Source organism: Chanodichthys erythropterus, chromosome 10 (assembly GCF_024489055.1).
Source record: "Chanodichthys erythropterus isolate Z2021 chromosome 10, ASM2448905v1, whole genome shotgun sequence".
NCBI lineage: Eukaryota > Metazoa > Chordata > Actinopteri > Cypriniformes > Xenocyprididae > Chanodichthys > Chanodichthys erythropterus.
Window position 1 is genome coordinate 12,618,093 of NC_090230.1, and position 12,609 is coordinate 12,630,701.

At 37.4% G+C, this 12,609-nt stretch overlaps 1 protein-coding gene across 4 annotated transcripts in view; it reads right to left on the reverse strand.

Annotated features, from left to right (window-relative positions):
* Window positions 1–420: 420 nt before the first annotated feature.
* nfia (nuclear factor I/A) overlaps window positions 421–12,609 on the reverse strand; it is a 133,773-nt gene continuing 121,584 nt past the window's right edge. For all 4 annotated transcript variants that reach the window (XM_067396070.1, XM_067396072.1, XM_067396073.1 and 1 more), the window contains one exon: window positions 421–4,651. In XM_067396070.1, coding sequence (XP_067252171.1) covers window positions 4,637–4,651 — 15 coding nt within the window. In that variant the 3' untranslated portion in view covers window positions 421–4,636. The remainder of the gene's footprint in view (window positions 4,652–12,609) is intronic.

Genomic DNA, 12,609 nt, shown 5'->3' on the forward strand with positions numbered 1-12,609 from the left:
TTTAAACGAACAAATGAAAGCTAGCGATACAACAAGGCCCACAAAAATGGGGACATAAAAATAATAAAGGCCTGCGGGACCTTTATTCAACCCTGTTTCAGGACTAGCATGAAATTGATGTCATTGAAGGGAAAATGTTAACATGCCATCTCAAAATATTCAGACTGTGTTTAGATTTTGATAAAATGCCACAAATTATCATGACTATTATTTTACATTATCTGTGTTAACAAAATGAGACAGTCAAACCAAATTGAAGTGACAAAATGGCATGGGAAAAATGGGACTCAAAAAATGTCCTCCCAATATCGTCCATTTATCCTGAATAGAAGTCAAAATTCTTCTTCTTTTTTTTTTTTGAGGAATTATATGTCTTTTTAGTGTTTTAAACAACCATCAAGCGATCTTCATGCGTGTTGTGGTGCGCAGTTGTACCAGAAGGCCTCGCTTTTAGGTGAAATGTAAAATCAAGGAATGGCTTTATCATGACCAATCTTTCCATCATTTAACGTCGCTCGAGTGTCTTTGTGTGTGCGTGCGCTGGTGGGTGGTGGAAGAAAGATGAAGAAGTTGAAAAGAAAAAAGAATCATGTTGCATATCAAGCGGTTTATTTTCCTGCATGGAATGGTGAACACAAAAAGATGCCTAGATGCATTTATAATAGGGGCATCCTTTGGCTGTCTATGTCATTGTCTTCTGCCTAAAACTAATTTTAAAATGCATAAAAACGCTCTCTTCTTACCAACATCTTCAGAATTATCTAGATTTAGCTTCATCAACACTGATGCAACAAATAACCTTCAAAACATACAGCATACTTGTAACATCCATTTACAATGGGGTTTTCACCTCGGCATCCTACACTTTTCAAGTATAGGAGTACTTCTATACCATCGAAAGAAGAAATAAGTCCTTAAATACATACAAAAAGGAAAGCAAAAGAAAAAAAAAATAGGAAACAGGAAGTTTTCAACTTAAATCCAGTTCCCCAGAGGACAAACAAAACCAGTTCTATTTATGTGGCCTTAATACAAACAATCAGAAAATTCACAACACTAGTTTTTCCTCATTTAATCAATGTTACAAAAGTCCTGCATTATAAAATAGGGCAGCTTTAAAATCAGTGTAATTAATAAAACTATACAATATACAAACATCAAATCTCCCATACTCAGGTGCGTCCGCCCTAACTCTCGTATCTAATCGATTCGGTTTGTTCGCTTCTCCCGCGTCTTCTCCAACGTTGTACCAAAAAACTAAATTACACACACAACACGAGAACAAAACAGACTGCCCAAACTATTGCTTGAAATTCTTTTTCTCTTTTTTTTTCTTTCTTTAAAAAGGGTGCAATTCTGTCATTATCTTACACACACAGCCAATCTTGCTGATTAGATGCCAGGCTGCTCTAAACAAGGTTTTTGTGACAAAAAAAAAATATCCGTGCAATCGTGTTTCCCTTCGCTCTTTTAAGCCCTGGAAGCTTTTTTTTTTTTTTTTTTGTATTTTTTCCTGTATTTTTTTCTCAATTATCACAATTGTCATTATTTTATATTTAGTGCAGACGATTAAGAAAGTAATGCCCAACTCATTTTTAAAAGATAGGCAAGAACAATGAAAAAAAAAAAAAAAAAAAAAAAATCACGCTAAAAAATAAAACAAAAAAACAAACAACCCACACAAGTGTAACTACTAAACCATCACATCAGATGCCTGGGAAACTCATTCCCATAATTTTCTTTTCTTAAATGATATATGCAATAGAAAATAAACAGGTAAACAATTAATATAACATGGAACTTCGTCAAAATGTACATAAAAACTGGGCATATTTTTGTCCTGGACGTGTTCGTGCTTATGTGTTTGTGATGGAAAGGAAGTTTCCTCGTTTTTTAAGGCTTGATTATGACCGAAAAAAACGAAAACATGCGAAAACATTTATGATCATTTGTGTGAAACCCAAGTGAGGCTGATCAATGCCGTTTTCTCGTGTCATGGCCATGAAAAGCACACTGACGTTCAGCCACTTGACCTGTCAAGTGCTCACTTTGGTGGTAAAAAATAAAAAGTGAAAACAAAAATAAAAAATGACCTTATGAGTGCAAGCAAGTATTGCATATTAATCTTTTCCTCATTATTCATCTCTGGGAATGAAAAAAACAAAACAAAAAAAACCCCAAACAAACAGGAAGACTGAAAAGAAAAAGTAGTCGTCATTTAGAAATTGCAGCAACATCCATAAATATCAATACACTAGTGTTAAATCTGAGAAAAAAGGGCTTGAGGACATAAAAACCACTGTTACACGTTTTCTAGGGTGAATGATTGACTTTGAAGTCCGATTGAAGTGAAAATGATGGGATTTTCGAAGCATTGGATGTCCGATAGTGGCGAAATGTAGTTAAATGGAGAGTAATACTGTGTATCATCATTAGCAAACACCTTTATCAGTGCTAATTTCACTTTCTCCAAGTTATTACATGTGGAAGGTGGGGTGAAAACATAAAAAAAAATAGTCTCCACATTGCAGCTTGTGCAATAACTCAGAACTAGACCATCGCTCAAGGCACATCGATGTGGAATTGTTCGTGCAGTTTGAAGAGACAATGAAGTGCGCATGTCACTCTTGAGACATGAAAATGATTGTTCTGAAGGGAATAAAGGAGGAAGGGAGACGTTATCGAAATGACGACAAGCTAAGAAGAGTCAGAGAGATGTTTAGCTGGTTGATTGTGAGAACAGCAGTAAAAATACCCTTTTTTAAGGGACCAAACAAATAGTTGATCGGCAAGTGCCCGATGTTGGGATTACAATATTTTTCACACTACTTTAACTCTACGTAATCTATGTAAAAATTTGTCACTAACACTAGAACATGCAGATTATTATTTCTTTTATTTTTTTTTTAAAAACTTTACTGAGCTTTGATCGACGGTGGATGAGACTGTAAGTGTGTATATATATATATATATTTTTCGTACAGGAAACGAACAAAAACTCAAACTCAAAAACAACAAAATTGCATGCGAGGGAAGCTGGATGCATTTTTTGATCTTCACATTTTTGCTCAACACTTTCAAAAGTGTTTGCGAGGAAGTTGGTTCAGTATTTCGCCCCTTGCTTTCGCATTTGAACAGATTCAAGCAGTTGATTTTGACGTTTTTCTTTACGTTCATGATTTCGCAAACTGCTAACTTTCTGCGTACATCATGTGCTCGGTTAAATTAAAACAATTGCTGTAGCGTTTTGGAAACGAACTAGCAGAAATCCTAAAAACTGATTATTTAAACGGTGATATTTCTTAAAGGGACATTTGTTCTACAATGCTAGAAAAGAAAAGATGAACAAACAAACACATAAAAAACAACAATAGAAAAATCAATTACAGCTCCCCTTATTTCTCACAAGGCTATTTGTTCTATTTTTCTCTTTACGTTTTTTTTTTTTTTTTTTGTACCCCGATATTTTAGAGTCCTGGAGGTGTGAACGGACTAGGAAGAAAAATATATATATTTATATATATATATACTTTTCAACAATCGCTTCAATGATCTATCTTACAAAGATATTTAACAATCCAACATCTACCCAACAAAATTGCACTTTCCTCAAATCAGTATTCACTGTTAACCTTTTCTTGAAGTTTATGGAAGATCAAACCTTCACTCGGCCCTTGATGTGCGACAGACCTTCCGCTGGGGTTTAGTAGAAAGAATCGCAATGATTTTTGTACGAAAAACACAAAATATGAACATGCCTCCAAGTGGGGAGATCTCCCGTTAGTATACTGTAAAATGACCTGATATCAAACATTACCGTTCATGACTTCTTCATCGCCTGCCCCAAAATGACAAAAAAACAACAGAAAAAATGGGAGCGAGGGGTTCGGTTGAGTCCTTGAAAGGGTTCTCTGATCTGACATGGTGTTGATGGTGGTGGTGATGATGGTGGAAGGGGGAGGAAATGGTCCTGGCCAGAAGACGCAATAGAGATTTTAGCTGGTGGTATATCTGACCCAGGCGAAACCTCCAACGTTCACGATACGAAACCGGATCGATCCGTCAAAACACGAGTGATTGAAAGGCAGAGCTCCGACCTCCAGGTGGTTGTGGGTTCATGACCCTTGGCCGTAGACTGTGTTTGATTCGAAACGCCTCAGACTTCTCTTTAAGACCACAGGCACAGATGCGGGAAGCTCTTTGATTGTGTCATGTTACGTTTTCCTCGTCTATCTGTGAGGGTAAACCAAAAAATACAACAAAACAAAACAAAACAAACAAACAAAAAACGTGCACGTTTCCGAGAAAACAAAGCTCTTCTTTTTTTTCGAGCTCCACCCGGAGAAGAGCTGGACAGCTACTATATATGAATATAGGCATGTAAACCATACATATGGAAGAATACATATGGACTATATAGATATATAGTAAGTGGGTGTAAGCGCGTTGAGTCGGTTCCTCTTGTTCCAGGGCTTGGCGGGGTTCTGCTGGAGCCATGCTGTGGGTCTGTCCAGTACTGGGGCAGCAAGTGGCTTCTCTCTGTTCAGACTGGTGTACATGTTTGCGGGTCGTACTCAGGGGAGACAGAGGGGGTGGTCGTGTGACCTCGGGAGCGGCCGGTCCGTGTCGGGAGTCTTTAGCCCAGGTACCACTGCAATGAGACAGAGAGGAACACATCGGTTAGGTTTGGTGTGCAAGTTCACCATTCAATGATTTCAGTGAACAAGCAGAATCATCAATGCTGTGTGAACTATCCAAATAACTTTCAGTTGTGTTAACTGGCTAATTTAAATCATTTTTGGGCTACAATCTGACTTCATTTTTTTTTATTATTACTTATTTAATTTTATTAAACTAGCATTCAAAAGTTTGGTTTCAGTAAGATTTCTATTTCAAATAAATGCTGTTCTACTGAACTTTCTATTCATTGAAGAATCATGAAAAAATTAAATAAATCACAGTTTCCACAAAAATATTAAACAGCACAACTATTTTCAACATTGATAATAATAATAAGAAAGGTTTCTTGAGCATCAAATCAGCATATTAGAATAAAGGATCATGTGACACTGAAGCCTGGAGTAATGATGCTGAAAATACAGCCGTGCATCAAAGGAATAAATTACATTTTAAAATATATTCAAATAGAAAACAGTTATTTTAGATTGTAATAATATTTCACAATATATTACTGTTTTTACTGTATTTTAACAAATAAATGCAGCCTTGGTGAGCAGAAGAGACTTCTTTTAAATGCATCAAAATAACCCCAAACTTTTAAACAGTGTATTTTTTAAAATTATTTTAAATAAAATTTAAAAAAGTAATTATATATATTTTTTATTTATTTTTTAAATGTATGCATTATTAAACAAATGGATTTTATTCTTCATTTTAGCATTTCAATTTTGTAATTTTCTAAATATTGTTTATTAAATAAAGTTCACTTGTGATATACGTAAAGCTATAATAAAGAGAAAATGTATATCAATGTTAAACAATGTTTAAAAAAAAATGCTGTTTGATAATAAATAGAATAATATAGTTTTTTATTTTTTTATTTTCTTAATACATGTTCCTGATTTTACTGTGCAAAATTCACCAGTGCAAGATAATTAAAAACAATTGTTTTCCAAAGTTACTAGCCACTGTTTATTTGATTGTTTAAGTGCAATAAGCAGCAAAAAAGAACTCAATTTAGTACTGAAAGCTGGCTTTATGTGGGCGCACTTTGGGCATGAGCACAAAATCTGAATTCATCCAAATAAAACAAGTGAGTGAGGGGAGGCGGGTTTGTGTGTCAGAGAGATGAGAGAGCGAGAAAGTGCAGCTGGTATCGCGTATCTATTCTGTGGAAAATGAGTATTGGAATATGTATCGAAAAAAATTGATATTTTTGACAACACTACATTGCACTTAGTTTATTATTTCAGATGCCTTTGTAAAAGACTACAATTGAAAAATGTATAAAATTCAACCCAACAAAGTGGCTAGTAGGAGTGAATGTGTTACACGCCACTGCTGAAATCCACCTGCATTTGGCGGGTTAGCGGGTGTTAATCTAATAATACTAATTCACACCCTGAACATCAGTATCTGCCAAAAAGAAAAGCAGAAAATGCTTGTTCTTTTCTTATTGGATCACTCATGTCTCATGTATCAGGTCTTAAGATGGTGCTTGACTGTGAGGGCTCAGCTCAACAACACTGTTTCTTTTCCTGTTCCTGTCCATCTGTTCCCTCTCTCTGAATGCCTTTGCAGTGCCGGAGAAATTCGGCCGTCTGTGGACTGGAGTGGTGAGGTTAGCGAGCTGCACCCTGTAATCCTTCAGTGAAATGGGCTTATTGATTGCTGTGCTCCATTGTTCACGTTTCCAGCAAGTGAGCAAGTGTTGTTCGGTCCTCGCCCACTTTTTCACTCCGTTTTCCCCTCCCCTTTCCAACTTCCCTCCTCCCACCAAGTTGGAGTTCATCCTGGTGTTACATCATGTCTGGTTGCCAGGGACAACCAGACAGCCGTATACGTGACTATCATTAGCAAGGCCGGGCCTTGCGCTTCCTTATCCCTCTTTCTTTCTCTCCCTCTCTGATCCCTCTTTCCCTGCTCCCTTTCTTACTTTTCTCTTCCTGGCCGGCGTTCTGTCCGAGCGATCCGCCCCGTCCGGCCTCTGCTGCAAATACACACACTTTTGATTCAGTGTGTGCAGTGATTCACATGCTCCTCCCACTGCTCAGCTCATCATGCATACAAACTGTCCACCAATCACCAGCCATGATTAATTAAGCCCGCTGAGTTTTTAGCCAATCAGAGAAATGCGCTCAAGGACTGCCTTCTAATTACAAAACAAGGCTGCACATTACTGCCCTGCACACAAGACTCAGTTTTTTGTTTTCTGTTATTATTGCACATTTTACTATATATATATATATATATATATATAGATATGATAGACATACATCACACAGTTAAGATAATGTAAATATTTCATAATTTTAAAATAATTATAAGCAATTTTAATAATGTATTATACAAACAACTTCAAATAAAATGAATTGTTTATTTTTGTTATATAATCATATAATGTATAGATCTAATAATGCACACTAAAAGCATGTATTTCATTATTTTAAATTATGTGCAGTGTGAATATTTAAATAATGCATTATAAACAGATTTCATATAAAGTGTTTTTTTTTTTAATTATATGCTATATACATTTCATACCTAAAACTGGGTATGGTATGTAAATAACCTTTAATTATTTTAAATAATTACATGCATTTTGAATATTTTTGGATTATATAACCAGATTTCATATAAAGTACATTTTTGGTAAGTAATATCATATACTATATACATAAGAAAGATAAAGGTAACATTATTCATTTAAAATAATTCTATACATTTTTAATATTTAATAATGCATTATATAAACAGACTTCAAATAAAGTGTCATTTGTTGGTCTATGGGGTATATATAATTTAATATTATATAATATTTACAGAGCATACCTCCAAATACACTTTATATAAAGTCTATAAACATAAATAATGCTTTATTAAAATATTCAGATACTGAAATACTTTAAAATTGTTAGCGCATTTATGTATTCATGCATAAACCTATATATTCTGTTTCTGTTTATAGGTGCATATTATAGCTAAATATTATAACTGGTTATTTAAAAAACAGATATAACAGATAATAATGTGCATTTTAAACACATTTCTAGTGCATTATATATACTGTCTAGGCTTCATTGAAAGCTTTAGCAGGCTAATGCAGTAAATGATCTAATGTAGTTAAGAACAATGAAATGATTTGCGAGATTGAGTGGATTCTATCAGGTTGGAAATGTCCCAGACATCGGCATGGAAGGCTCTGGCTTACGGCTCGTTTAAATTCTATTGCTCACCGCAAGCGCAGCGGAGAAACTGGAAGGTTAGTTTTTAATCAATAGAAGTTGCTGAGTCTGGACTTCTGCGCTCCGGTGCAGTGCAGCTTCCTTGTGTCTTTGTCTATCGGCTCGACCGCTCTGAAACTTTTCCTCCCCATCCCCCTCCCTCCATCCTTCCCTCCCCTGTCCTGAGAAGACTTTAGGAGACGGCGTTCTGCAAAGAGAGCATGAGCGTGTAAGCATCTCTCCGATACTGCCCGTAACTTTGTGGACAGTGGGCTTATGTTACAACACAGAGGGGGTGTGCTGACAGCTGTGATTTAGTCTGCAGATACGCAGCACGCAGGAACACGGAGGAGAACCAGACAGACAGACAGAGAGAGAATAAAAAGTGTAAAATTACAACCTGACGTTCTCTTTGCAATATGGGCAGTCTTTCATATCCAGAACAAACAAAACTATATTTTGATATATTCTGTGGAAAATCAGAGTGTTGCTTACTAGAGATAAACTAATATACATTTTTCACAGATCGACCAATATGATACAGAGCTCTAGTGCAAAACTTGCCTGTAGCACAAATGGTTCGGGAAAGGTTTATTGGTATGGGTTTATGGGTTTTTTAAAATCCCAATCCCTAAGTATAATCAATAATGAAGCTGATTCTGGTCTTAGCAAGCACCACTAATGAATCTTTTAATTGGCTCTCCACTCAAAAAAGTTCTCAAAAGTCCTTTCCAAAAGTCCTTCTTTTGAGGTGGAACGCAGTGCCAGAGGAATTAAAGCAGTTTCACACACACATCTGTATCAGTTTTATAGACTCTCAACTAATGGATGACAGTAAGATTTAATTAGGGGTGACAGAACTTAGACTGGTGTAAAAACATATCCCAGAATAAAACATCACTTGTAAAAGGATCACTTCCTAACGATCTTTGAGACACAGCGCACACCAAAACATAACAGCAATCCCAGATTGTGGGATTGAACCTCTCAGTATCTCTTCCTTTATTTCTCAGGGGGCCAAATCACAGCACATGCCTGGGAAAAGAGTGAGATCAGGAATAAAAAAAAGCATGATTCAGCGCAAAATTTAACGAAACAGAGGTATAAGGGAGAGCCAGACATCCTGAGGGGCAAACACAAGATGATCCGCGATCATTGGCGAAGTTCGTGCGACTGTTGATACCTTGGTCTGTTCAAACATCCACACAAACATCATCTCCAATTGGCCTCTTAATGGATCTTCTCTTTTTCCTAAAGGTTCTGTTTGGACGGAGCTTCAAGCCACCCAAGCAGAGCAAACACAGTGGCGTTTGTATTCACATTGGCAGGAAGGATATGTATGGGATTAAGTCATTTCCATGCAACTACAATGACGTTCTGGCCTACAGTTAGCATTAGCCATAGACCCATAGAGGGTTGTAGTGGGGTTGAGAGTCCATCTCCCAAATGAATTGTACTTTTCAACTGTCTCTTTTCAATGATTAATTTGAGAGCTTGTGAGTCACTTGGCTGTAAGGGAGAACTTCACTTCACGGACACACAAAAGAATCAGAAACTGAAATAGAATATATATATATATATATATATGTATTAGGCGTGTAACGATTTATCGCAGTACGATATATCACAATGCAAAAATGTTACGATATGCATCGTAGAATGATGGCGATGCTTTTACGATATGACGGCAGTCTAATCTTATTGGTTGAGCTGCCAACGTGACCTACTCTGCAAGGTTGGAGTGAGAGAAGCCGATTGTCACCGCATATAAATGGTGTGTCTCAATCAGCGCTCTAGTTCAGTAAGTGTACACATTGAATCTTGCAAGCAGGTTTAAACGTTTCTCATGTCAGTCTCTTGCTCGGTCGCGTGATAAAAGTCGTGGCTTTCCTTTACCGCATTGTCACAGCAACAGCTGTGCTCACAGAAAAGCAAAAGATGCTTGCGATGCTTTGTTTTAAGAAGTTCCGCGGGGCCGTTCACATATTGCGGGCCCTATTTTAACGATCTAAACGCAAAGTGTGAAGCGCATGGCGCAGGTGCACTCAGGGCGTGTCCAAATCCACTTTTGCTATTTTAATGACGGAAAAACGGTCCGTGCGCCGGGGCGCATTTTTGAAATGGGTTGTCCCTATTCTCTTAAAGGGATAGTTCACCCAAAAATGAAAATTTGATATTTATCTGCTTACCCCCAGTGCATCCAAGATGTAGGTGACATTTTTTCTTCAGTCGATCACAAATGATGATTTTTAACTGCAACCACTGCCCTCTGTCATTCAAATCATTGCAGTAGATGGGAACTTCATCTATAAGAGTGAATAAACCTTGCTTAGACAAATCCAAATGAAACCCTGCGGCTCGTGACGACACATTAATGTCCTAAGACACGAAACGATCAGTTTGTGAGAGAAACCGAACAGTATTTATATCATTTTTTACCTCTAATACACCACTATGTCCAACTCCGTTCAGCTTCCTGCTAATGAGGTCAAAAAACGCCTTCTGGTGACGGAAGTGATGTCTCGCCCATATACTTCAATGAGCGCGAGACATCACTTCCGTTGTCAGAGCGCGATCTGACCTCACTCACCGGAAGCTGAACGGAGTTGGACATAGTGGTGTATTAGAGGTAAAAAATGATATAAATACTGTTCGGTTTCTCTCACAAACCGATCGTTTCGTGTCTTAGGACATCAATGTGTCGTCACGAGCCGCAGGGTTTCATTTGGATTTGTCTAAGCAAGGTTTATTCACTCTTATAGATGAAGTTCCCATCTACTGCAATGGTTTGACTGACAGACGGCAGCGGTTGCAGTTAAAAATCATCATTTGTGATCGACTGAAGAAAAAATGTCACCTACATCTTGGATGCACTGGGGGTAAGCAGATAAATATCAAATTTTCATTTTTGGGTGAACTATCCCTTTAATGAGTAATGGGCGTAACGCTCAATAAACCAATCAGAGTGTCATCTCCCATTCCCTTTAAGAGCGAGATGCACTCGCGCCATGGCGGATTGCTATTTACATGCCGGAATTTGTTGGCGGAAAAGCTGAACGCTTTTCAAGCGAAGAAACTGATCTGCTCGTGCGCGAAGTTAAAGCGCGCAAGCAGATAATCTACGGGACAAGCAGGATATAACATTATATATATTATATAATTATATATTATATAACATATAACATTATAAAATACACTGACTTATTAAACACACCGATTCAACTGAGGAGTTCAACGAGTGATGTTTTGCTGAAATTACCTGTTAAGTGGCCAGTCAATCTTTCAGTCGTCTGCGTTGGATGCAGGCTTTCAAATAGCTCCGCGCGATCAGTCAGTTAATATGTGTGTGTTTTGGCAAGATTGTTAAATTAATTAGCCAGTTTCGTTCATCATTATAAGTAGTAATAGGCTGAATTGAAAATAGGTATCCTAATTCTAATACACACAATGACTATTCATCATTACATTTTTATATTTATGTAGCCTACACAATAATATTCTTTTACACTGTAATCCTTTTGTTTTTAATATTTGGCATGTTTGTGTGATGTGCATCCCTGTGTAATAAGCAAAGTCAACGCGCACTGTGGATGCACCCAGAGGCGCAGTTTCTACCAACGCGCTCTAACAAAAAAATATTGCGCCATTGACTTTAGACCAGGTTTGAGTTGGTCTATGGCGCAGTCTATTTTCAGCTCCTTAAAATAGCAATGCGCCGGCAATGCGCCTGAACACACCTCTTTTTTAGACCAGCACGCCCATGGGCGCACTAACTGGCGCAAATGCATTTACTAATTTAAGGACGTGACGCTGAACGGGAAAACGCGAATGGCGCCGGACGCAAACTAGCAAACACACTTGCGCTGCGCCTTGCGTCGCATTGCGCCGGGTGTATTATAGGGCCCTGGGTCTTTTCCGCATGCAAGTCAGTTATTTCAAATGTAGCCGTGCGGCAGGTGCGCTCATAAAGGGATCAACGCGGTCGCGACGTGCATCCGGTGCGTTTTCCAGGAGACAATTCTCAACTTTTCAGAATGCCGCAAGCGCACCGCAGGTTGTGTGACAGGAATCAACCAATCAGCTATGACTTTTCCGTAACAAAACAACAAAAGCTCAGCCGAACAGCTGATCATAGCTGTACAGGGTGGTTTTTATATCTTATCTCCATAAATATATCTAGTAGTAAAGCTGATGCAAGGGCTAGAAATCATTTATCCTTTGCAGAAACTTCCTGATCCTCTTCGAGAGCGCAGTTCATGGTTGCATAGCAACGACCGACGCCACGGGAGCACAAGCGCTTTGGAAAGAAGGAGAAGCTGTGCGGCCGCGCCTTCCACGCGTTTTTAGACGTGATATGTGAACGGTCCCTATTCATAATTCTAAGTTCATGTTAAATTTAACATTCTTTTTCAGTGACAGACAGCCCTATTCAGCTGTTGATCTGAATACAGAAGGTTTTTATTAAACTTTGAAATGTGATCTTGTATGTACAACAAGGAAAAAATTTGAAATTTGTTAATGTTTTTTGAATAAATCTTGTTTGAATTTCAGTTTCATTTTGTTCAAAATATCGTGATACGTATCGTATCGTTAGCTGAGCGTATCGCGTTACACCCCTAATATATATATATATATATATATATATATATATATATATATATATATATATATATATATATATATATATATATATATATATATATAT